General features: G+C 38.9%; 1 protein-coding gene across 1 annotated transcript in view; it reads left to right on the top strand.

Annotated features, from left to right (window-relative positions):
- CPE (carboxypeptidase E) overlaps positions 1-6,021 on the top strand; it is a 53,877-nt gene extending 47,856 nt beyond the window's left edge. The window contains exons 7-9 of the mRNA XM_070948104.1: positions 711-810; positions 1,978-2,096; positions 4,121-6,021. Of these exons, the coding sequence (XP_070804205.1) occupies positions 711-810; positions 1,978-2,096; positions 4,121-4,219 (318 nt within the window). The 3' untranslated portion in view covers positions 4,220-6,021. The remainder of the gene's footprint in view (positions 1-710; positions 811-1,977; positions 2,097-4,120) is intronic.
- Positions 6,022-25,457: the final 19,436 nt, after the last annotated feature.

Below are 25,457 nucleotides of genomic sequence, written 5' to 3'. Positions count from 1 at the left end.
AGAAATTTCACGGGCTGTAGAGATCACTCCCTTCTGGCCGCTGTGGGTAACCCTAGGAGACAGCCTTGAGAGAGATATGTCTAGAATGTACTTCTGTTTTTGGCTGCCATGCTGCTTCGTCGGCTTCCCAACCCCCTTGCCTATGGCAACTCGAGAGCTGGCCAGGGATGCGAGTTGACAGATAGTTTCCTGTTTTATCAACTCCCTTCAAACTTGGCCTTGTTTTAAAAATCACAAGCTAAGGTTACTTTTGTGGTTTGTTCTGAATCTGGTAACCAGTTCATCAATTTGACTAAAATGTGAAACAAGGAAGAGGAGGTTTACCTTCAAGTCACTGTTGACTCCTGAAGCAGTCCTTGCAGTTTTTCTAGCAAAGATTTCGGAAGTGATTTGCCTCTGCCTCCTTTCTGGAAACAATAATTAGAGATTTTAAAAGTCAAATAAATATTCAACAATTTTCAAAATATTGTTTGAAGAGACTCTGTATTTAGTTTAACCAGCAACAAGCTCTGAACACAACATGTTCATGCTGACAATGATCTGAAATGTTCCTACTGACAATGATCCAGTACAGACATTTTATCAGAGACTAAATCCACTAACTTTAATAGGAAGTGAATAGTTGTGAATCGTTCTAAGTTCTTTCTTCTCTTATTTTGTAAATATATTATTTAGAGAAATATCAAGACTTTTTGTGCTTTATTTTTAAGATACATCGAGGAATAAAAGGATTTGTTAGAAATCTTCAGGGTAATCCAATTGCTAATGCCTCAGTTTCTGTAGAGGGGATAAACCATGATATTACAACAGGTAAGTATTCATAGGTACCACATTGAGATATTTGATGAATGCTGATAGATGGATGAATACAGCAATACCCTTTTATATTTTCTAGGGGGAGGGGGAGTAGGATGGCCCTGCAATCCTTACATATGATTTTGGAAAGCAAAGAATATATCAGTAGAAGAACAATTGCAAAAGCAATCTTAGCCTTTCTTGCCACTGAGGAAAACTTCTAATGGCCAAAACGTTCTTTTTCATTTGGATAGGCATCACCAAAAAGGAAAGCAGTGTTTCCACTTCTAACGTGTGCGTGTCCAGATTTAAAATAAACACTGGAATTAGAAAATAGAATTGTTAGACTTTTCTAGAATGAGCCCATTTTCCTGTTTCATTCAGGATGAAATCTGAATCTCAGTTCAGAAATTCAAATCTTTATGCCTTCATTTAATTATAACTGGAAGGCCACAATTTCATAAAACTACTTTTAATGGACAAAATGTTCAGGATTAGTGGCCTCTTATGAAAATAGATGATATCTATCAAATGTTGGCCAATGGGTGGAGAAAACTCTGCTGAATTCCTATATAAAAGAAACTGAAGTTTTTACATTTTATTTCAGAACTGGATAAATTCAGATGAAGTTGCTTCCTCTCAGTCAATCAGATCTGCTATATTAAAATTGACAAAACTGCAGTCCTTTCTCTTATCACCTGATTCTTAATCCAGTTGTCCTATTTACAGAAAAAAGAAACAAATCCTTGCATTATATTAAGACATTCATGAGCAAAATGACTAATGCTCATGAATGTCTTAAAACAGGGGTGTCAAACTTGCGTCGTCATGGCGGCATCACGTGATGTATTGTGACTTTCTACCCCTTCGCTAAACTGGGTGTGGGTGTGGCTAGCGCATGATGCATCCGGCCCGCGGGCTGCAAGTTTGACAGCCCTGTCTTAAAATAATGCAAGTTTTTTATATTTTCATGCTTTAAGATAGGAAGAACAAAAATATATGGGGTTCCAGTAAAAAGGCCTTTTCTTCCCCTTTCCAAAATCACTCTTGTATTTTGCACCTGACTCCAGAGGCCTCCTGAGATTCTAATTATAAAACAAACCAGATCAAACATATTTCAGTGCCACTTAAGCATGTTCCTAAAAGTTTTCAAAAAATAGTGGCATCTTTCTGTTTCCTTAGCAAAGGATGGTGATTACTGGAGGCTGTTGGTACCTGGAAATTATAAAGTGACAGCTTCAGCACCTGGCTATCTAGCAATCACTAAAAAAGTGGCTGTTCCCTTCAGTCCTGCTATTAGGGTAAGTGGTACCATTTCTGCATTTAACTTATAGTGCCCATTCCTATCAATGTTTTTAATGTTTTGTACATCAAGTCTCATTGGAACTCTATGAAATATTTTCAGTATTTCTTTATCTGAAAGATAAAAAAAAACTGTCAGAAAGGAATAGAGAGAAAGGCAAGCAAACAAAATATAATACAACATAGGAAAAAAATGGCTAGTCATTTTACAGGGAATAAAAGAAAATTTGATTTTATATTACAATGATTACGGTAAGGCAGATGACAAAAGAAGAAAAATTCTAATCAAAAGAGAGACAAAGAAAGATCCGTATAATATCCACAGACAGCAATATAAAACTAATTCAGTCCTTCAAATCTAGGCCAGATAGAGTGGTACTTATAAATTTGTGAACCCATTTGAATTTTAAATATTTCTGCATAGGCATGACCTAAAACATGATTTGTTCTCCACACAATTCCTAAAACTAGATATAACATTGACTTTAATACTGTAGAAATGTTATTCAAGAACCCAAATCTCATGCAAGGAAGCCATCAACATCCCTGAGTCTGTAAGGAGAAATGGGCTGAAATTTCTCCAAGTGAGCACACAGGACTGATCAACAATTTTCATAAACGTTGAGTTGCGGCTATTATTTCTCTATTGAGAGGGGAGGGAGCCAACTAATTACTAATACATAGAATAATAGGGTTGGAGATCTTCTAGTCCAATGCCCTGTTCAAGCAGAAGACCCTATGTCATTCCAGACAAATGGCTGTCCAATCTCTTCTCGAAAACCTCCAGTAATGGAGCAACCACAACTTCTGGAGGCAAGCTGTTCCACTGATTAATTATTCCCCCATCAGGAAATTTCTCCTCAGTTCTTAGATTGATCTCCTTTTAATTATCTCCCACCCATTATTTCTTCTCCTGGCCTCATGTGCTTGATCCTTTTATATGCTTGACTCCTCCTTCTCCATGACAGCCTCTTAAGTAGTGGAAGACTGCTATCATATTACCCGTAGACCTTCTCTTCATTAGACTAGACATACTTAATTCCTTCAATTGTTCATTATGTGGTTTAGCCTCCAGGCTCCTTGTCATCTTTCCTCTTTCCTGCACTCTTTCTACAATCTCAACATCTTTTTTGTATTTTGGTGGCCAAAACTGGATGCAGTATTCCAAGTATTCCAACAGTGCAGTATAAGGCAGTACTGTCACTTCACGGGATCTAAGCAAAGGTTCACAAAGTTTTGTCATGCACTTATATGTAGTTTTGCCTTAATGAATAAATGAACAATGCTCATTTGTTTAAATGTGTTCACTTTATATAGCTTTAGGACTTGGTGGGAGAACAGTTCATTTTTTAAGTCATGTTTATGTAGAAATATCCAAAAATCAAGAGTTCACTAACTTTTAAGCACCATATACATGGTTTGAATTAAAACCTAGAAGAACTTGGTCTTTACTTAGCTTGGTGTTTTTAATTATAGAAGGTTTTTAGTTCATTCCTATCTTAAAAGGTTGTTAGCTAAAAGCATTGGAAACCATTCTCTAAGTTTTCTATTGTGCTAAAATAAATTTAGCTTTTCTTTTTGTATCTAGAATTTATTTTAGCACAATAGAAAATTTAGAGAATGGTTTCCAATGCTTTTAGCTAACAACCTTTTAAGATAGGAATGAACTAAAAACCTTCTATAATTAAAAACACCAAGCTAAGTAAAGATTCCAATTAACAGGATTCAGGGAGATGTAGACTTAATGCAGAGTTATTGAAATAAGTCAGAATTATGTTATGATTCTCATTGATTTCAGTTGATGTATTCTAAGGCAGATTTTCTAGAATCATCATCAATGTATTTGTCTGTCCATCTATCCATCCATCTTCTCAGTGATGGCTGGGTGATTTGAGACAATGCTGTAAGTCTCTACTGGGGAAATGGATTTAAATCTAGTATATATACAATTTTAGTTAATAAATCCATTTTTTTCACTTATAAATTAAGAATATTAGCATTCATGTTTGCTTCCACTTTCTAGGTTGATTTTGACTTGGAATCATTGTCTGAAAGAAAAGAAGAGGAAAAGGAAGAGCTAATGGAATGGTGGAAGATGATGTCAGAAACTTTAAATTTTTAAGCAGAAGTTCTGAATTCACATCTTTTAATCTACTATGTGTTCATTTAGTGCAATGTACTGTGAAAAGTCCCTATATTTTAGATTTTGTGTAGCTCATAATATGTAACTTTGGGGTGGGGTGGGCTGTGTAATTTTTTTTAATACCAATAACATATTCTCCATAAAAAGTATATTGCTGGAACCTTTTATGTCATTTTCACTGTCCTACATATTCAACTTGAAGGACAAATGCCCACAAAAATATGTCCTTTCTCTAAAGTGACTGTGAATTTGAGCATTTTACTATCCTAAATATGCAGGTTAAGTACATTAAAAAGCTATAATAATTAGTAGTCACTTGCAACAACTGCCACAAATATTTGTCCATTCAGGTATACCTATTTAGATTTTTTTTTAAAAAAAAATAACTCATAATGGCACTGAAAATATATATGATAAGAATTTAGTGTTGTACATAACAAAGTTTTTTTTTGTGTGGAAGAGCCATATAAAATAAGAATCCAAGTACTTGGGGATTACATATACTACTCACATGGAAATGGCTTCCATCGTTCTTAAGAAAAAATAGCACATTTTTTTCTCTTGTGTTTATTAATGTTCCTAAGTAATGTGGTAATCAGATTAAAAATTCTGGATGGATAAACAGTTAACATATAGTAAGTGTATATTACTTGTTTTTTGTGCTTGCAATATATTATTTGTGTTATTCTGTTTTTCAATAACTGTATGCATCAAGTATACATGGTTTCCATATTCTTTGTATGAAGAGCAGAAAATTCCCCTCATAACTGATCCATCAGCTGCTTCCTTTAATATGGATTGGAAATTCAAGATATACTCTTAAAAGTCAAAAATGTAAACATGTTTTCTATGAGAAACAATTTCTCTAGGTTCAGTGGAATTTATTTCCTGGTCACACATCTTGATTTCAGCCACTGGTAAAAAACAATCGTTTGGATTGTAAGGGTACTTCCTCTGAAATAGAGAAATTTCCAGATGAAACATGGTAGTTTAAATTGGCACTAAGCACTTAGGGGAACAACCTCCTTTTCAGTGTAAACTAGCTCACAGAGGATAGCAGGATCAGCCTAAATGGCAAAACTCATTTTGTCAAAAGAAATGAATCCCTGGTGGGTTTTTTTTAAGGCCTGTGCAGTACTTTAGATTTGGTTCCTCAACAGTGTTTCAGGATGTGTGGAAGCTCAAATTTACTGCATCATTTTAAGTAGCTATGTCTTATCTGGGGATTTTGTGGCATAGCTGCTTTAAGATGCTCCAGAGAGAGTGTGGTTTTGTGTTCTCCTCTGCTCTGAACCAATCCCAGCCCTAGTTTCAATATCACATATTTTAGTAGCTTTTCAGTGTTGCTTGTAACTGGCTCCTCCTACACTTATACTATTGGTAGATGACTCCTGTCCTTGTTTTAAATTACGTACATAATACCAATGAGCAGCAGCTGAATTTGAAGATACACTTTTACCGTTTATGCTTCATACCTGAAACATCCCTAGGAGAAAGGTGAAAAGAGTGAAAAGTTATTTCTTTGCATACTGTGGATTCTTAGTGTCTCTAGGATTTTATGTAACTTAGTAGTAAAAGGTTCCCTGGAGAGTGCAAATGACCAAAGTGTGACATCAGCTGGACTTTCTGGATTATTTGTAAAAGGTTTATTGAATTGCTAAAATATGCAAGGCTGTAAAACAGTTTTATGATATAAGGAATTCGGTGTTTGGTTTTAAAAGGCACAAATTATCTTACGATTAAAAAGTCTATTTAATCTGAAAAACAAAAGATTAAAAGAATGCCTGAGACCCTTTGCTTTCAATTTATCAGATGGCTTGAGATATTTTATCGAAAAGTCTTGTGTCCCTTCTTTTTTTTCCCTCTTGGGACAGTGCTTAAGGTCAGTACTCAATATTTTCTTGCCATCCTCACATGACATCCATTTTACATGAATGAAAATAACAGGGGTTTGTCAAATGCTCAGAAGGAATCATTTTCTCTTTGAGGCCTACGCATCATTTGGCATTCTTAAACAATGAAGTATTAAATATCTTGAAGCTACAGGAATGCATACATTAGTCATATCTGTGTAGAACATTTAGGCCTCTGGGACTGGATAAGCTAAACTCTAAACAATAACCGAAAACTGAGTAATTTGAATGAAATATGTAACCAAAGGAAACCATTTCTACAAACATCCCATTTATAACCATGTTATAACATTTATAACATGGTTATAAATAATTTATCAAAGAATAAAGCAATTAAATACCAGAAATTAAAGGTTATTACAAATAAAACCTTTCAAAAGATCTTTTCTTGCCAAAACAGGGAAGTCATTTCAGGTTACCAGTCCTCAAGAAAGGAATATTAGAATTCTTTTTACCTGTATCCTTCATATTGAATATCAACTCAGCAAGCTACTGCCAAGAAAAAGATCATGATTCTTGCCTTTCCGTTATATGATTGTGGCTCAAATGTTTTGCAATTCAGAGTTCTGGAATTAATCACAATAGCAGTACACATTATCTGTACTCTTCCAATTAATACAACTAAGTGGATGAAGAGATCACTCCCTGATTTCAACAAGTTATCTTTCTGCTTCAGTTTGCCAAATGTAGAGTGGGAGTATTCACATTCATTTTAATAGGAATTTGATGATTGCTGGGATAAAGTTATAGCTTTAACAAAGCAATTTAAAAACAATATTTAATAGTAATTACCAAGATTTTAATCTATAATCTATAGTATTTAATTTCCTAATAAAGCTGTTGTGATAATTCCAACACAAATAACACATAAGCTACTTTTCTACGAACATCATAGAAATGGATAATTGAACCTTCTTAAAAACACTCAGATATAATTCCTCCCAAGAAAACACAACATCCATGAACTTCCACATTTGAAGCCTCCTCGTTCTTCATAGTTGCCATTGTGGGAAAGGGAGGCCCCATTAAGGTCAGATGTTTGACAAGCTGTAGCAGTGCATTTCCAGGCTCCAATCAATCTCAATAGTTTTGAAAATCCATTGTCTGCAATCTTCAGATCTAACCACAAATGAAATTTCAAAATGCAATGGTTTTGCCTTCTCTCTTATGCCTTTGGATCTCTCTCTCTTAGACTGCCGGGTAGAATACTTTTTACAAATTAACTTTGTGGCAATGATGATACTAAGTGGAAGAATTTATTTGCCTGATGTGATGGGTTTTTTTGTTTTGTTCTCTCAACAGCATTCTGCTCCACTCTGGCTCTCAGAGGAGCTGCAGCTGCCTCTGGTAGTTCCACCTCTCAGGTGTACAGAAAAGAAAACCAGGCTTGCTTGGTTGAAGTGAAAGACTTGGCAGTTTTAAATGGGGTTGAATGCCTCAGGCTTTTGAGTATTTGGCTGTAGTCATCAAGAATGGGAGCAGGGCTGGCTGGAGGAAAGGGATCTTTAGGCAAAGGAGGAAGAGAAGGTTTGAGAATTATGCTAAAGCAGGGGAAAGGATGTGGAAAGAAGAGGTTTGTTTTCTGATATAGGCAGTATATTTGTCAACAAACAAACAAACAAACAACCCAGAGTCAAGATAAAAAGGTAAAGGTTCCCCTCGCACATATGTGCCAGTCGTTCCTGACTCTAGGGGGCAGTGCTCATCTCTGTTTCAAAGTCGAAGAGCCAGCGCTGTCCAAAGATGTCTCCGTGGTCATGTGGCCGGCATGACTAAACGCCAAAGGCACACGGAACGCTGTTACCTTCCCACCAAAGGTGGTCCCTATTTTTCTACTTGCATTTTTTACGTGCTTTCGAACTGCTAGGTTGGCAGAAGCTGGGACCTGTTACGTGGCACTAGGGATTTGAACCACTGAACTGCCAACCTTTCGATCGACAAGCTCAGCGTCTTAGCCACTGAGCTACTGAGTGTCCCTTAGAGTCAAGATAGAAGCATACAAAAACACATAAACATTCTTAGAAGAGTCTGGGGAACTCCAATTTGAGGATAGAAAACTTCCCTTAAAGATGGAAAAGCACCTAGTGAGCTTGATGTAGAGCACAGGTGTCAAACTCGATCGCATCATGTGATGTATCTTGACATATCACAACGTTTTTTGCCTTTGTGGAGCCAGGGTGGGCTTGGCATGTGATGCATCCAGCCGGTTTGACAGGCCTGAGATTCTAGAGTTATCCTGGAGAACTGAGATGATAACCTGGATCTAGGGCATGATTATAAAAAAATTGAATGATCCTATCATTACTAAGCTTTGGGACTGTAGCCTTTGAGGACAGTTTGCTCAGTGTTAAACTATTACCTCTGTTTATTCCATTTTAATTTAGTTTTAGAAGGGGACAAGAACAGATCCGTGTGTAAGGGGAAAGAACCTTTATCTCTGGTCTGTAGAATCCTGTATTATTTGAACTGTCAAGGCTGAAAATCAGCCCTTTGGTGCAATGGTTAGAATGCAGCATTGCAGGCAAATTCTGCCCACAACCTGGATTTCGATCCTGATGGGCTCAAAGTTGACTCCCATTTCCATCCTTCTGAAGTCAGTAATGTGAGCGCCCAGATTATTGGGGGCAATATGCTGACTCTGTAAACTGCTCAGAGAGTGCTGTAAAGCACTATGGAGCGGTATATAAGTGTTATTGCTATTGTGGATCCTCTGTAGGCCAATAGATAACAAGGAAAGATGAAAGATAGAGAAGATGAATTACATTAATACATTAGTTTACATTAATTTCTATTTGACTTGAAATGTGAAGTTGCTCTTACCCAAGTGTGTCCAATCTATGGCCCACAGGCTGTGTGCAGCCCTGGATAGTCAGCAATGCAGCCCCACAAGGTTGTAAACTTTTAACATTATGTGATTTACATACATTAGTAATAGCAATAGTACTTCAACATATATATCACCCCATAGTGCTTTTACAACACTCTCCGGATGTTTTAAAATGTCAGATTATTGCCCCCAACAATCTGGGTCCTCATTTTACCAACCTTGGAAAGACGGAAAGGTGAATCGATCCTTGTCATGATCGAACTCCAGGTTGTGGGCAATTTGCCTGCAGTGCTGCATTCTAACCATTGTGCCACTGTGGCTCCTTTAACTATATTATATATTTTATATGCAGCCCAAGAAAATTCCTCTTCACTCAGTGTGGCCCAAGAAAGATAAAAAAATTGGACACCCGTGCTCTAACCTATCATAATAGATGAGGAAAACAAATTGCTGGTAGTGAGATGCTGTAGTTGTAGACCTAAAAACCAAGTCTAGAGAAAAGTGAAGGAAAAGGGGGGAAATTGAAGGGAAACCATTCTTGTTTGGGCTAGCACATGATGAGGAATATTGATACAGATGATTTGATAAGGTAGGCCCAACCAGGAGAAGATTCCATTATAGTCTTATGAATTTTGTGAATGATGCAGTTGCTTTAACTATTCAAAACAATATGTTTTATATGTGTTCCTCCTGGGATTGTGAAATCTCTTTTTTAAAGGCTTTGCAAGCCCTAGTATATAATTAATAGCATGAGGTCATCTGGAGATTATCTGGAGAGTATCCATTTAATTTGGATATGGTAGTCATGCTAAAGCAGTATAACAATAACAATTCTTGAAAGCTCTAGTTGAGATGAAGGCAAATATGGCATAGATCCATGATGGTGAACCTATGTCATGTGTGCCACAAGTGGCACGCGGAGCCATATCTATGGGCACGCGAGCGTTGCCCTAGCTCAGCTCCAGTGCGCATCTGCTCCAGCCAGCTGATTTTTGGGCCTTCTGGGCCGACCAGAAGTCAGGAGACAGGCTGTTTCCGGCCTCTGGGGGGGGGGAGGGAGGCCATTTTCACCTTCCCCAGGCTCCAAGAAAGCCTCTGGAGCCTGGGGAGGGTGAAGAACAGGCCTACCGGGCCCACCATGCCATCACGTGCCAAAAAGCGTGAGGAGCGGGGGGGCGGGGTCATGCGCGCATGTGTCTGGGGGAGGGGAGCATTAAATTATGGGTGTGGGCACGCACGCGCACAACCCCCCCCCCCCGCATTCCCCCCGCTTTTGGAATGCCATGGCAAAAAGGTTGGCCATCACTGGGACAGATAATGAGGTCAACTCCTTGAACAAATTTTAAAAAAGAAAAACAAGTTTTCTTCCCCATATAAGAAATGTTGGCATATCTATTTTTTAAACAAAGCTAGAATAATGTTATAGCTTATATAATGTTATTTATATAATTGTACCAATACAAAAAAACTAAGGAATAAAAAGATATTTTTTTAAAAAAATATAATTGCCTCAGAATCAGTCAAAAAAGCCTGGACCTGATATAGGCCTATTTTTTTCCTATTTAAACTAACAGAAAAATATATATATATCTGTGGTATTACCCCTGGAAATGAAAAATGATAATTTTGCCCTTTCAGCCAACAAAAGACAACACATTTCAGATCAATCTGCTTGTGACCTTTCATTTCATTTGTAGAAAGTGCCAATATTTAGGCTACAGGATTATTCTATATGTACTGTTTATATATAATCTTAAAGCAGGTCACAGTATGTTTATAAGATATTCTCCATTGTCTAGTAACCATTCTTCAATATATATAAAAAAAATCATAACATTTACCCTCCTGTTCAATTTCAATTTCAGGCTTTGGGGAGTTGAGTATAAATAATTAATTTATACTCAACTAATGTTTATAATGTGTATTTAATTCGTAATGAATCATTGAAAAGACAGGATGAAAGAAAACATTGAGGCAGTCCTATGGTGACTTAGTCCCTTCAGCTTCCCTCATGCTTTTTAGTGCTTTGGGCATAAGATTTTTGTCTCTTATTGCTCTTTCCCCACCTAAATAAGTAGGTTTCTTCTCTGGACAGGATTATCTTCAGAAATTTTGGGGCAGAGATCCTACTAGCGAGAAAGTGAACGGGTTCCAAGGGCAGGTTTACAGTCTGAAAACAATGAAATACCTATCCCCATGCAGGATAGTCCCTTAGCAATAATCATTAAGTCCATAATTGAAAATAATCTAAGCATAACACGACCCTTTGACCAACCCCTTTGACCAACCATGTTTAAAAACAGTTGTCTAAAACAGGGGTCTCCCACCTTGGCAACTTTTAAGACTTGTGGACTTCAACTTCCAGAGTTCCTCAGCCAGCAAAGCTTTGCTGGCTGAGGAACTCTGGAAGTTGAAGTCCACAAGTCTTAAAGTTGCTAAGGTGGGAGACCCCTGGTCTAAAATGAGATGTCAGAGAGAAAAGGACTATCTTAACTTTCTGTATAACGGAAATTATCTGGGGATGTTTTACTACTTCAGCTGTTATTTGCAGGAAGGAAGCTTCAGGCTTATCCCAAAGCAAAAGTATTATTTACATATTCAGGTACTCAGGCATTTATCTCAGATGCCTAGATTTTCTCACCAGAGTGTTAGGTTGACTTATAAATCAGAAAGAATGTGGCAGCACTTTTTAAAGACTTTTTAAAGACTAACGTAACAGAACATTTCTCCTCCTGTAGATTTTCTGTTCTGCTCACTGACCACTAAGGGGCAATATCCTTCCATGTATATAGTATGGCAATTGGTTTCTAGTATGGTTTTAAACCATTTTTAATATACATTCACCTGTATGAATTCACAGCATTCTCAATAAGTACTGTATGTGAAGAGGTTAATAGAATACACTTTCTTTAGTTTTTATGTACACCAAGGATTAAATGTGTAATAAACTTTGGAGCTTTCCTATTAGGACAGGACAGCCAGCACTTTTGATATAATTGACCTTCAATCTTGCATGTGCATTCCTCCCTATCTGAACCTGCAATTTTTATGTGTTTTAGGCTTGATACCTGTGCAGGTGACTTTTGCTGACAAGGAATTCTGCAAGTTGTCATTGCATTACAATACAATGTATTGCGCTAGGCTACAGCTAGGCTGTAGAGGGAGTTACAGGAAACTGTTGCCAGTGGGAGAATAAAAATCACCGTATTTTTCGGAGTATAAGACACACTTTTTTGTCCCCTAAAAGAGGCTGAAAATTTGGGCACGTCTTATATGCCAAATGTAACCCTTCCCACCTGCTGGCCCCCTCCCTTCAGCCTCTGCATGTCCTCTTCCTGGCTGCAGAGATTGCCACCGACAATGGCTTGTGTTTTTGGGCTCCGTGCGCCACGTTTTCAGCCTCCAAACCAGGGGTGAAATCTATTTACTTACTTACCTTCCCTACCGGTTCAGAAGTGCACCTGTGCGCGCGGTCCCTCTGCACATGCGCAAACCCTTCTGTGCATGTGCAGAGGGTAAAAAATAGGTTAAAACCAGGAAGTAATGACGACCGGGTGGGTGGGTGGAGCCTCGCGCTGCCATCGCTACCGGTTCTCCAAACCATCTGCCACCATCATTACCAGTTCGGGTGAATCGGTCCGAACTGATAGCATTTCACTCCTGCTCCAAACGCTCTGTTTGAGAGCCCTTCAAGGCTGTGGGGATCGCCAAAGCACATTGATGCCAATCACCACCCGAAAACGTGACTCGTGGTGCCCAAAATGGCTACCCTGAACAGCTGCTGCCTTCTCTTACCCCTTCTGCACTTTGCCTGCTTTAGTCACTGGAGCTCCCTCCGACGATCAGCTGTGCTTTTGAAGCTGTTTTTCAGCCCCAACCACCCCCAACTCAAAACCAGTGAGTGAACTAATGTGCTGAAGCTGACCAGGCTAAGGACTAGCCACATGAATACCTGGTAGGCAGAATTTATTTTTCTTATTTTCCTCCCTAAAAACTAAGGTACTTCTTATACTCTGAAAAATACGGTAGTTTGTACGACGTCAAGTTGTCACAAGCATGGCCCTCCTCTCTGGTCACTGGCACAGTCCTCCATGGCCATTTCAACTTGGATTGCAGAGTACTCTGGACACCTAGATGCTGCAGAGGTTTCTTTTTACATGGCGCCCGACTAATGTCTTTCATGATGGTTTCTCATGTCCTAAGCAGATGCCCAATGATCATCTATTTAGTACCTTTTACCTTTTACTACTTTAATTATTTCTGTAGGTTGCCCAAGATGATGCAATGGACCTTGTGACCAGATAGTGGTCTCAGGATCAGGCTCATTCAATTGCAGTTCCCAAAGCTTTATAAAAATAATCTCCATCATTACTTACAGTACATTGTCTTTGTGGAGAGGGCAGTATTATGTTTACTCTTCTGTTGCTGTTTGGGAAGCACTAAGTGGCAGGGTGATAATTGTCAAAATCATAACTGTACAAGTTTGCACTAACCTGCCTGTCCTCCATTGATGTCCACATTCTAACAGCCATAATCTCAGAACGGGAATACTAGGTTACTTGTGTCAGAATTGTCTTCCCCTTGGAGCACTAGTTGGAAATGCTGTTTGCTCATTATCAATCATTTCTCCTGCTTCACTCAGTGCACCCCTCTCCATATCTGTCAGTTGGGCTATTTCTGAACCTGGCTTTAAACTCTTTCAAAAAGGCCTGTGCCCAGAGATAGCCAACTGATAGGTAAGGGATGGCAAAGAACACCAGAAACAATATCACTTCATTGTATGCTTCCCACTTTACTTCTTGTCCTATATTAGTCAGGCACCTATTAGTTGACAAGCAGCTCAGCACTCAGGTCAACAGAATTTTACCTAATTACCGAGAGTGATTTGTGGCTATTTTGCCATTGGCAGATGATGCTTACTTGAAGAAAAAAATGAGCCAGGTTCTATTAAGTTGCAGTAAGTGAGGACAAGCCAATTCTCCAGCCTTAGGAACTTATGAATAGCACACAAATTCATAAATGGGGGCCTTAGTTAGATACTGTGCAAATTTCCATCTACAGTTATTAGTTATTAGGGCAAGATATTAGTACATGGTTATTAACACCCATCCTGATTTTTAAAGAAATGAAATGAAATTATTATCCAGGTTCAAGTGTAGCCTTAAGTGGACTATATAGGTTCTGTATTGATAAAAGATTTGAGATAAAAGATGGGGTTAACTAGCATGCTTTATGAAATGCCAGTGGGTTGGTGCTGTGTGGGTATTCCACAACATGAGGTCTATTGTTGTGGCTCCGTTACCTGAGCCTGTGTCATTGGCAGGAGAGGACTCCGAGAGTGAAGGAGAGGAGTTGGCAAGGCCTCCCTCTCCAGGACCCTCCTCTTTGGCAATGCCTTCAGTGTCCGCCGAAGGGCAAGAGATAGGGCCGGGGCCAAGCACGTCCACGCAGCCACAGGTGGACAGTGATGAGAGTAATGAGTCTTGGCTGGATCCTCGACAGCGTCGCAGAGATAAGCACGCACAACAGAAGAAAAGGCGTGCCAGAGATTAGGCTGAGTCACTGGACCACACCCCACATGGTATAAAAGGGAGCGTGGTGGCCAGTCAAACCTTGTGATGAACAAAGCTGAAAGCTTCCACGCCATTCTGCATTGCCGGACTTTTGCTATAGACTTTGCTGGATTATATTTGGACTTAAGTTACTCTGTAATTATTGAACATTTTACTTCGATGTACCAGAAGCGGGGAGAAGTTATCTCTTTGTGAATAATAAACTCTTGGCAGGCAGCCACTAGGTTGCTGCCAAGTTCCGTTATCATAAGGAAAAGGATTTTGTCGGCTGGTTTGGTTTTTAACTCTTGGACGTCTGTTGGTGTGTGCGCGTGTGGGATGGGGACAGAACATCTATGATGAAAAAAACCTTTCATCTTCTCTAGTCCATGTGAATTTCATGGGAGGAGGGACTTTCAGTAGGTTCCCACAAAATGTTCTTGCCAGATAGGTAAATTTGATTCTGGCAATGAAGTGCCAGCTATAATCAGTGTTGGGAAGTTTCATTCTTATGGGTAATGACTAGGACTTGCCTTCTGTGCATGCGCAGAGGGTCAAAAATGGGACTTGATGACGTCCGGGCGTGTGGGTAGAGCCTCCCGCTGCTGGCGCTACTGAATCGCACAATCCGGTTAGAGCCAGCTGAATTTCACCACTGGTGGAAACTGCAAGGGCAGGTTTGACTTGCCAGCAGTTTAGCTGCCACTTTCTGGGCCAGTTGCACCTTTCAGATAATCTCCAAAGGCATGCAGTTCATCACTGTGGTCCAACTGCATAGTGATCAGGGTGTGAGTTTCCACAACCAATTGTTAGACATGGCAGAATATGTGCCACCTGGTAACCAATGATGCCTGTGCTGTGCTAGACATTAGCAGAAAGCAGAAAGGGTATTTATTTATTAGATTTATATGGCTGCTTATATTAAGAAACCCAACTTTGGATGGCTCACAACAACAGTAAAAACAAAGGAACTAAAATAGGGACAGTAAAACAAAAACCTGGTACCTCAACCATACTTCTCTGATGAATCCAACAAAACTATCCCCAGCCTCCAGCCAAGAAAGCATTAATGAAATTGCAGTAGCAATGTAAGTATATAGACACAACAAGACAGTCTACAAGACACCTGGGATAGGTTGAAGATGAGTCTGAAGATAATGCAAAAAATATATATCTTAGGCTCATGGGAATCTCTCCTTGAGTATAGATTGTGGTTTGTACACGACTATGTGTACAATAAACCCATCTGCATATATTCTGTCCCTGCAATCTACAAATGTGCAACTTTGACAGCAAGTGTTTGGAAAACGGACAATTTGATTGTCAGTCCATCATATCAGGATACCATGCAAGCACCTAAAACAATAAGTAAACAAATACAACCTTCCAGGATATTTCTCAGCATTATTCCATTTCCCTATAGCTTTCCTATTTTGTCATCTGGGTCTGAATGATAAGAATGAACCAAGTTTTAAAGCCTCAACCATGACTCATACTAATTTCCATTACTATATTGCCATTCCAAATGATCACATTCGTAGTCCACATTCTAGCCAGATGAAACCCATCCATTTCTGCCAGAGGACTGTGAACAAACAATATGACACAGCCAACTATCTATCAATAGCACATGATTACAAATCCAAGTCAGCCTTCATTCCCAAAAATCACCTGATAGCCATATGGTTAGAGCAGGGGTGTCAAACTCAAGTTGTCATGGTGCTGTCACATGACATATCGGAACTTTTTTCTCCTTTGCTAAACTGGGTGTGGACATGGCCAGCACATGACGCATCTGGCCCGTGGGCCAGGAGTTTGACAGCCCTGAGTTAGAACATCTCAGGGTCTAGCATAATGAAATTGCAGTCTTTCTCTAAAGCCTATGGAAAGGAGTATTCATGAATTTGTCCATTGTCCTTGAGGGATTAGATATGTATGAGGTTTAATTTGCCCTGTTAAATCCTAAATGACTCTCCTGCCAGCTGTTATGAAGTTATCTTTAATACTACTTCACTAAAGTTTATTGACCAATTTTAAGTTAGCCCATTCAGTTACAAAACTTTTAGAAACCATTGCTCATTTCTGAATTTTTCTCTTCTTAGATCAAACATGCAGTCTTGAAAACTGAAGTTCATTTAATTATTTTAGTGTGTGGTTGGTCTTTCGCATGTTTAGGAAGCAGAGTTACTGTTTTTATTTTATTTCATTTAGTTTGTTAAACATGTACGAGATAACAGGTGTAAGTATAAACATGGACATGAGCACATGAAATGAATACAAATAAATGGGGACAGTAGGACAGGAACGGTAGACATGCACCCCTTTATAGACTGCTTAGGAATGGGATGAGGTCCACGGTTGACAGTTTAAGGTTGAAGCTATGGGGGTTTGAGGAAGTAACAACGGAGTCAGGTAGAGCATTCCAGGCGTTGATCACTCTATTGCTGAAGTCGTATTTTCTGCAATCGAGTTTGGAGCAGTTTACCTTGAGTTTGTACCAATTGTTTGCCCGTGTATTATTGCGGTTGAAGTAGTTGTTGACAGGCAGGACGTTGTAGCAGACAACTTTGTGTACTATGCTTAGGTCAGACCATAGGCGGCGTAGTTCAAGGTTGTCTAACCCCAAAATTTCAAGCCTGGTGGCATAAGGTATTCTATTGTGAATAGCTGTCCATCTTTCAATGAATGCTGTATGTACAAATATTAAAACTCCCAGTGGACACTCAACTGAGTTATTGCAAATGGAAGTACCTCTTCCTTGAGTACTACTAAATCAGTAATCTAAATAGGATATCCTATTTTACAAAATTGAAGACATCAATACTTTCACATTACATGTTCATTTATAAGAAGGTCTTGCTAAACTGGAAGAACGAGTTTATACAGCTTTATTACGTACTCCTGTATCTAAAAACTGGCTATGATATTGTAATCTTAACTGTAACTTTCATGGACATTGAAACAACGATGACAGAAATATTTAAAATAAACAATTAGATAAAGATAGATGATATGGAAGAGTATGGTTGTCTCCTGGTTCACAAAACTAGTTTACATAGTACAATAGGAATTTGTGTGTTCACTTGAAGTAGAACAAGTCAATATCTGCGAAATACTTATTATAAGGGAACTGTGTTATAAATCACCATCATATCCAAGCAATTTCACATATTAACACCATATTGCTGTCTAATCAACAACATATCTAGAGATGCCAGGTTGGAGACAGCTGAACTACAGTACATTATTCTGAAACTGCATGAAAGTTTTTCAACATATGAAGAAGTGTTTATTGATCAAGCTTTTGTAAAATAATAACTGCTTCAGGATCAGACCCAGCAATCTTCTGCTTAAATTGCCTTCAGCCAAAGTAGAATTGCTTACAAATATCCCCAGTTTCATTTAAAAAGAACTTTTGTTTCTTTTCTTTACATTTTCAGATGAGTGCTGCTTGCTTTTTGTAACTTAAGAACTTAATATAGAGCAGTGATGGCAAACCTTTTTGCCGTCGCATGCCAAAAGCGGGGGGAGCGCATGGGTGTGTGTGTGTGTTGTGTGCACATGTGCCCACACCCATAATTCAATGTGCTCCGCCTACCCATGCATGCGTGTGTGACCCCCCTGTGCTCCCCCCAGTTTTGGCACACAATTGCACGGTGGGCCCGTTTTTTGCTCTCCCCAGGCTCCAGAGTCTTCTTTGGAACCTGGGGAGAGCCAGGCCTTCACCATCAAAATGGCCTTCACCACCCCCTGGAGGCTCTCTAGAGGCTGGAAACAGCCCATATGCTGACTTCCAGTGGGACCGGAAGGCCGGTTTTTTCACTCTCCCCAGGCTCCAGAGGCTTTCTGGTCCCACTGGAAGTCAGCAAATGGGGTGTTTCCAGCCTCTGGAGGGCCTCTGGGGAGGTGGAGAAGGCTCTGGAGCCTGGGGAGAGCGAAAAATGGGCCTTCCCCACACTCCTGGAGGCCCTCTGGAGGCCGGAAATGGCCTGTTTCCTGACTTTTGGTGGGCCTGGAAGGCCCGAAAATCTGCTGGCAAAGATCTGAACTAGGGCAACACGTGTGCCCACCGATATGGCTCCGGGTGCCACCTGTGGCACACATGCCATAGGTTTGCCATCATGGATATAGAGGAACAAATTCTTCTTCCACAAAATAATACACACAACAGCTCTGTATTTTTAAAGATTTCCAGACAATTTATGACCTGTTGGCTCATCCTTTGAGACAAGGTAGTAGAATCTGATGTAACCAGAATTAACATTAAATTTCCCCATCCAATTCTTGTTCTCACCTCCACTTTCTGATGATATTTGATGTTTGACTATGACATCCTCCCTCTGTTTCCAGATGGCATTATTAGGCAGACCATGACCATGGGGATGTTGCAAATACCAGAGATTTGGGGATAAAATGGCTCTGAATATTGTGGAAATATTAATTCCAAGGTGTAATGGGTAATGGATTTTTTTACACATCATTTAAGTTAGCAGATTTGAGATATCTGTCAGATATCTGTCAAGAACCCAGAACTAGGATAGAATACTGTTTTATTCCATGCAGCCTATACAACCTAAATCTGACCATGGTCAAAGCAAATTGGTGGCAGAAGTCAATGGACTTCAAGGGGGCCTGGACCTAAGTCTCTTTTGGTGGCGTAGAGACTGCTGATGCATTTGACCCCACCTTCAGGCTCAGCCTGGTCCGGTCCTACAGTACCTGGATTCAAAAATTGTTGTGGTATAATAAACTGGGAGCAGGAGAAACTTCCCCATTGATTTTACTTGTGAGAAGCTGGCAAGGAGCATCAGAAACTATGATTGCAAGACTGCAGGGATGCTGCAGTCATCATAACTTTTGTGAAAAACCTGGTCTGAACAGAATGGAAATTTTAATTCCACAGGAATAATGATTCCCAGAGTTTTACATTTCACATTTTTTAATTTAGTGGATTTGAGGTTCTTCAGGCATAATGAAGTATTTGGGCTAACTGGAGGGTGTAAACAGACAGAGTTTCAGTAGTATATGGATTTTGCATCTATTTACTTGTTTTATTGTTTATTCTATGTTCTATTTACTTATACAGATTTAGCTATTTCCCTATTGACTTGTCATCAAACTGGAATTGTTGCTACTGCGTATCTTTATTTTTTCATCCTGCAGTATGATGGGATCTGTGTGATGCAGCATGAATAGTGCTGGAAAGTTGAACCTCAAGCTGCAGCTTCAGGGCATTATAGTTCCTAACTTTACATGTATCTTTTATTTTTTAAAAAAAAAAAATCAGGTGAATTCTGTTTTGCTCTATTCTCTTGTGGTTGTTTGTTTATTCTGTTTTAGACCTCCTCCTTGGGAAGGGTTAGGGTTAGGGTAAAAAGCTTGGATTCTATGAGTTAATGCAGGGTTCTATTCAAGGGCAAACTACTCAGAGCTCCTTCCAATTCTAGTGGATAACTTTATCATTTTCAGTGGTTTTCTTCTTTTATTTTACATCATTGGTTGTTAATAGTGGGAGGGGAATGGGTGAAAAACACATAGAGTCCGTATCATATAAGACGTTGGGTGAGGAAGGCTCTATTTAATAAAAGGAGAAAATATCCTCTTACTTTATCTAATCTCTATCAACCAGTTCATCTTTTTCTTCACTTTTACTACAAGCCTAATTACCAGAATGCACAAGCTTGCTAAGAATAATGGAAATTGAAAATCCACCACAATGAGATTACAGATTAGGAAAACTGGACTATATTATGGTATACTAAAACGTATGAAGCTTTCACAGATATTTGATTAATTTTAAGAACTGGAGAAATCCTTGTTCACCCTGGCCAAATAGGGCAATAACTATTCCAGAATCAGAGTGAGAAATCTATTAAACTCCTTTTAATCAACTTAGAAATGTCTGTTTTCCAAAATTGTGACCACAGCAGGGACAAGGTTGACCTAAATTACATGTAGTTGATATGGTAATATGGTTCAAATATCCTGAGAAGTGAAAACTGGTTCCTATGTTTTCATACAAAACCAAAACCCGTTATTTTTACCTCAGAGGGAAAAGTCATCCTGTACATCCTCAATTCTGAATATTAAAATAATAATCCACCTGCAAAGATAATTTATATAGAACTTCCGCAGTGACTAATATTGTGAAAGAAAAATCCAACAATTTACATACAAATCATTCTAGTGTAAGGAGGCTAATGGTTATTTTTCTCCCTCACAACAATTGAGGAATTCTAACCTTCCATGTTCTTTGCTAGCATGCATTTTATAGTGGAGTTATAGTCCAACTTTTGGTTCCTAAGTATTTCTCTGTTGATCCCTTAAAAGTAGAGCAGAAAAAGAGTGTAAACTGCAATCTTCAGGATGATAAACGAGTCAGTTTCAGCTTCTATCTACAATGTTCTGGCTTCCTTCCTGAGTTAGTGTCCCTTGGCGGTGTTACAAGACTGGTTAGAGGAAATGCCCCTTTCAACACTTGAGGCAGCTGCACACATAACCTTTTTTCCCCTCTACAAAAAAATAGAAAAAAAATATGACTATGCTATAATACGTGTACTTTGCAGCATTTTACTTTGCCATGTAGATGCGCACATTTCTGAAGACTTAACTGAAGAATTTCGATTAAGAAATATGCTTAATAACTACAATGGATTGTAGTCTTAGTCATTGTAGCCTTCATCAGGTTTTCAGGCACATCTTCTGGTTCTGCACCTACGCAAGCTAGCCGGGGTGAAATCCAGCAGGTTCTGACAGGTTCTGGAGAACCGGTAGCGGAAATTTTGAGCAGTTTGGAGAACCAGCAAATACCACCTCTGGCTGGCCCCAGAGTGGGGTGGGAATGGAGATTTTGCAATATCCTTCCCCCAGGAGTGGGGAGGGAATGGGGATTTTGCAATATCCTTCCCCTGGAGTGGGGTGGGAATGGAGATTTTGCAGGATCCTTCCCCTGCCATGCCCACCAAGCCCCGCCCACAGAACTAGTAGTAAAAAAATTTGGATTTCACTACTGAAGCTAGTTCTATACATCTCTAGATTATCAATGTTCAGTGAGACATCTGCAATAGATTTCAATAGACATTTCCTTGAAATCATGGGGATTATTCTGATACAACAAGGTTGGTGGTTGCATGCAGGTTCTACTTTTGTTTGAATACATACAAAAAAGAATTTTGAAGATCTGCCCATTCAAGACTGATGAATTGGAAGAATTGGGTGAAAGGCAATGAGAATGCTTAGGACAGAGTCAGCTCATGGACCCCCATTCCTCCATACTTGCATGGTGGCAACAAGGTATCCTTCTTATTTTTTTTTTAATATTAACATAAAAAGAAGCACCAAACAGGACGATGAATGCTTAATATTTCTTCCAGCACTTTTGCACCCTACCCTGCAATGCTTTTCAGCCAATGGAACCTTTTAGTAAACTATTGCAACTAGCACCAGTTTTCCAAAACAAACAGACAAATGGCACACACACACACACGCACACACACACACACACACACACACACGCACACTGCCTCTTAAACTGAAGGAAGCCTTAAGTGCACTGCCTGTTCTGTGACCCAGCCTAATATTTTATTGTCAGCAACTTGTGCCTATAAACAACAAAAACAAGTATAGTTGTACTGATTGCACATAGAGAAAGCTGCATGTCTAAGGCAAGACATGCCTTCTCTGTTTCCATGATGACCTGCTGATAGCCCATCACAAGCAGCCAAATACTCTGGCTACTCAGAAATCTTTAGGAAGGAGATAAATCTCCATCCTGTGCCTCACTTTGGGAGTAATATAAAGTTATTCCTAGTGTTTTTATCCTCGACGTTTTGAATGCAAAAAACCTACCTTCTGCCATACTGATTCCTAGCCATATTTTCACATAAAACATGGTGACAGCAATGAGAAGATAAACCAGATGAGGATAGTTTACAATCCAGTACTGTGCAATATCCATATAGAGCCATTAATATTGGCATGCTTGGAAATTGGGATTACTTGCAGATTAAACATCTGTACAGCCTGCCACAACAGAATCTAGTATTTGCCTAGGTGAAATTAGTTAAGAGATGAGAGACAAATGGTATTCTATTCTCAAGAAACAGGGATCTGAGATCTCATTTTCAGACAAAAATCCCGCTCATAGTCTTCCAACATTTTCTTAATGTCCAGGATAATCATAAATTCAGGGATGGTGAAAAACTCAAAGAAGACATCCATTTATTTCCTTATAGGTTTTTTTAAATTAAAATAATGGTATTGTATGGAAATATACAGTGGTATTCTAAACAAATAAAAGTGAATATGAGTTCTTATCTCCAAGTCTCTACCTTTTATCCCAAGATTTTCTCAGGACTTTATCTTCTGTCAGTTGTTTGTTGTAGCCACTTACTACATTCCTTTATTATTTTCTACATTCTTATTAACTGCTCCAATTCTTTCCTGCATTATAATCTATTTCTATTGCGAAGTTTTATACTATTGACCTGTTTCTTCCATTAATTTATTTTCTGTTCACTTCTCATGAGGGCAGCCCTGTACTGTCAGCAATGTGGTTGGGATTGTTCCAATGTCACTTGATGTCACCATCTGGGTTGAATGTTCCAAGTCTTGCAAGGCTTCTTCCCTCGCACTTGTTCCAGCTGTTTAGTTATAATATCTCTGGTACTGCAGATTGGATAGTCCCTGCAGAGAATTCTGGGAGTTCTTTGAATGCAAGCTTGGCTAGTTGCCAGGGGATTTTAGGATTTAAGCAGCTGGGAAGATCACTGTTCCAGCTATTAACATGAATAGCGTTTCTAAGTGCTAGGCATGGGAAGATTGATTAAAGGGATGAAGTGACATAAAGAATAACGCCATGGATTTGGAACAGAACATCCTTCATCTGGAATTTGAATGATTCCATCAGATATATGCTTTTACCATATATTTACCAAAGAGTAATATATATTGTATGACTCAGTATATGTAATATCCAGCATGAAATATGGTCACCCTACTGCAAAATTCATGGTGGTGAAGTAATTCAGTGCTCGGTAAGTTGAAGCAAGTAGAGCTAGGTCAAGATTCATGGCTAGAAGAAGCACCACCTTGGTGCTTGGTTTAGTGAAAGTCTTTGTAGTGTCTTGTCTTACAATCCTGATTACAACTTTGGAGCCAACACTAACAATTATCTTGATTGGCTTGTACTGTATTGGGGAACATTCTGCTCACACAAAAGATACCACACAAAATACTTGCGTTCTCTTTGCTGCATTCGTCACTGTAACACCACTCAGCTTTGTTGTTTGCTTGTATGTATGTATGTATGTATGTATGTATGTATGTATGTATGTATGTATTACTTCCTTCCTTCCCACTGCATCTGTTTCTCTCTCTCAGAGCATGTGGGGAAGGTCAGGCTGGGCATCGTTATCTTTAAGTGAATCCAGACAAAGAACAGATTATCCCTTTTATGGTTGCAGTAATCACATTCAAACTCCACCTTACACTGGTGGAGTTTCCTATAGTTATATACTCTTCTGAAGTGACAAATATACACAGAAATTCAATAAATTTATTTTTCTTATGCAGGTGTTAGTTTGGAACAGATGGATTTAAAACTTTAAATTTAATTTAATTTGAAGTTAAATAAATGTTTATCATTGCCATCAACACACTGGAACTGGGGTCATTGAACACACAATTGGGCTAAAATATAGTACTTTAATGTGGTATTTGTACTTCAGGCTGTTGTGGAACTCAAGCATAAGCATATTGTATGGAACAGGTCATTTCATTACATTAAAATATAGTAAAGTACTGAAGAAGCTTATTGGATGAGAAGCGAAACATCTTCAAGGAAAAACAAAACCCCAGTTGCCTTTTGAAAAAGCACCTTTGGAATAACAAAGTATATTTATTTAGGAATAACATGCTAGGTAAATACAGCAGATATGTTTTGTTAATTTGTATTTTATGGTTTAATGTATCATGTGATCTCATTTTGAATACCTAATGGTTGTTTGGTTTATCTTAATAGTTTGGATATTGTTGTTCTAATACATTTTGTCTCCAACTGAATGTTTCAGTATCTTTATCATATTTGTTTCAATGGTTATTATTTCCACCTCATCAGCCCATCTGCTTATTTTAGCTTCTCATTCCTTCCTCTTCTCTGGCTTCTGCGTGGAAATCTCCAAGGTCATCGGTTTACATTTCAGCTTTGTTTGTACAGTATAAGAATGTAGGCAAGTGCATTTAATTCATTTCTTTTTTATGGATTTGTTCTAGCTTGGAAAACACTAGAGGAAAAGTCCGTTTCCTTCCTTGAAGTCTGCTTGTGACACTTGTGGTTTCCTTAGCAAAGCTTGGTCCTTGATTTGAAATTACCTTTTAATATTAATTTGAATGTTTGAATGAATTAAACATGAGGTTGTTTAGGATAGCTGAGAAGCTTCATCGAGTCAATTATAGCTGGACTTAAGATATTTGCTCAACAGATCAGTAATCTTTGGCATTTTGGGATAAGACACTATTCTGAACTCATTTAATGTTGTTTAAGTTCTCACCGTGACAGGGATGCGGTGGCTCAGTGGCTAAGACACCGAGCTTGTCAATCGAAAGGTTGGCAGTTCAGCGGTTCGAATCCCTAGTGCCGCGTAATGGGGTGAGCTCCCATTACTTTTTCCCAGCTTTTGCCAACCTAGCAGTTCGAAAGCACATAAAAAATGCAAGTAGGAAAATAAGGACCACCTTTGGTGGGAAGGTAACAGCGTTTCGTGTGCTTTTGGTGTTTAGTCATGCTGGCCACATGACCACGGAGATGTCTTCAGACAGCGTTGGCTCTTCAGCTTTGAAACGGAGATGAGCACCGCCCCCTAGAGTCAGGAATAACTAGCACATATATGCAAGGGGAACCTTTACCTTTACTTTAAGTTCTCACA

This window comes from Pituophis catenifer, unplaced genomic scaffold (genome assembly GCF_029215685.1).
Source record: "Pituophis catenifer annectens isolate HBS135680 unplaced genomic scaffold, rPitCat1.0.hap2 SCAF_8, whole genome shotgun sequence".
Classification (NCBI taxonomy): Eukaryota; Metazoa; Chordata; class Lepidosauria; order Squamata; family Colubridae; genus Pituophis; species Pituophis catenifer.
The sequence above is the reverse complement of the archived record's forward strand: the minus strand, read 5'-3'. Positions and strand labels throughout refer to the sequence as shown.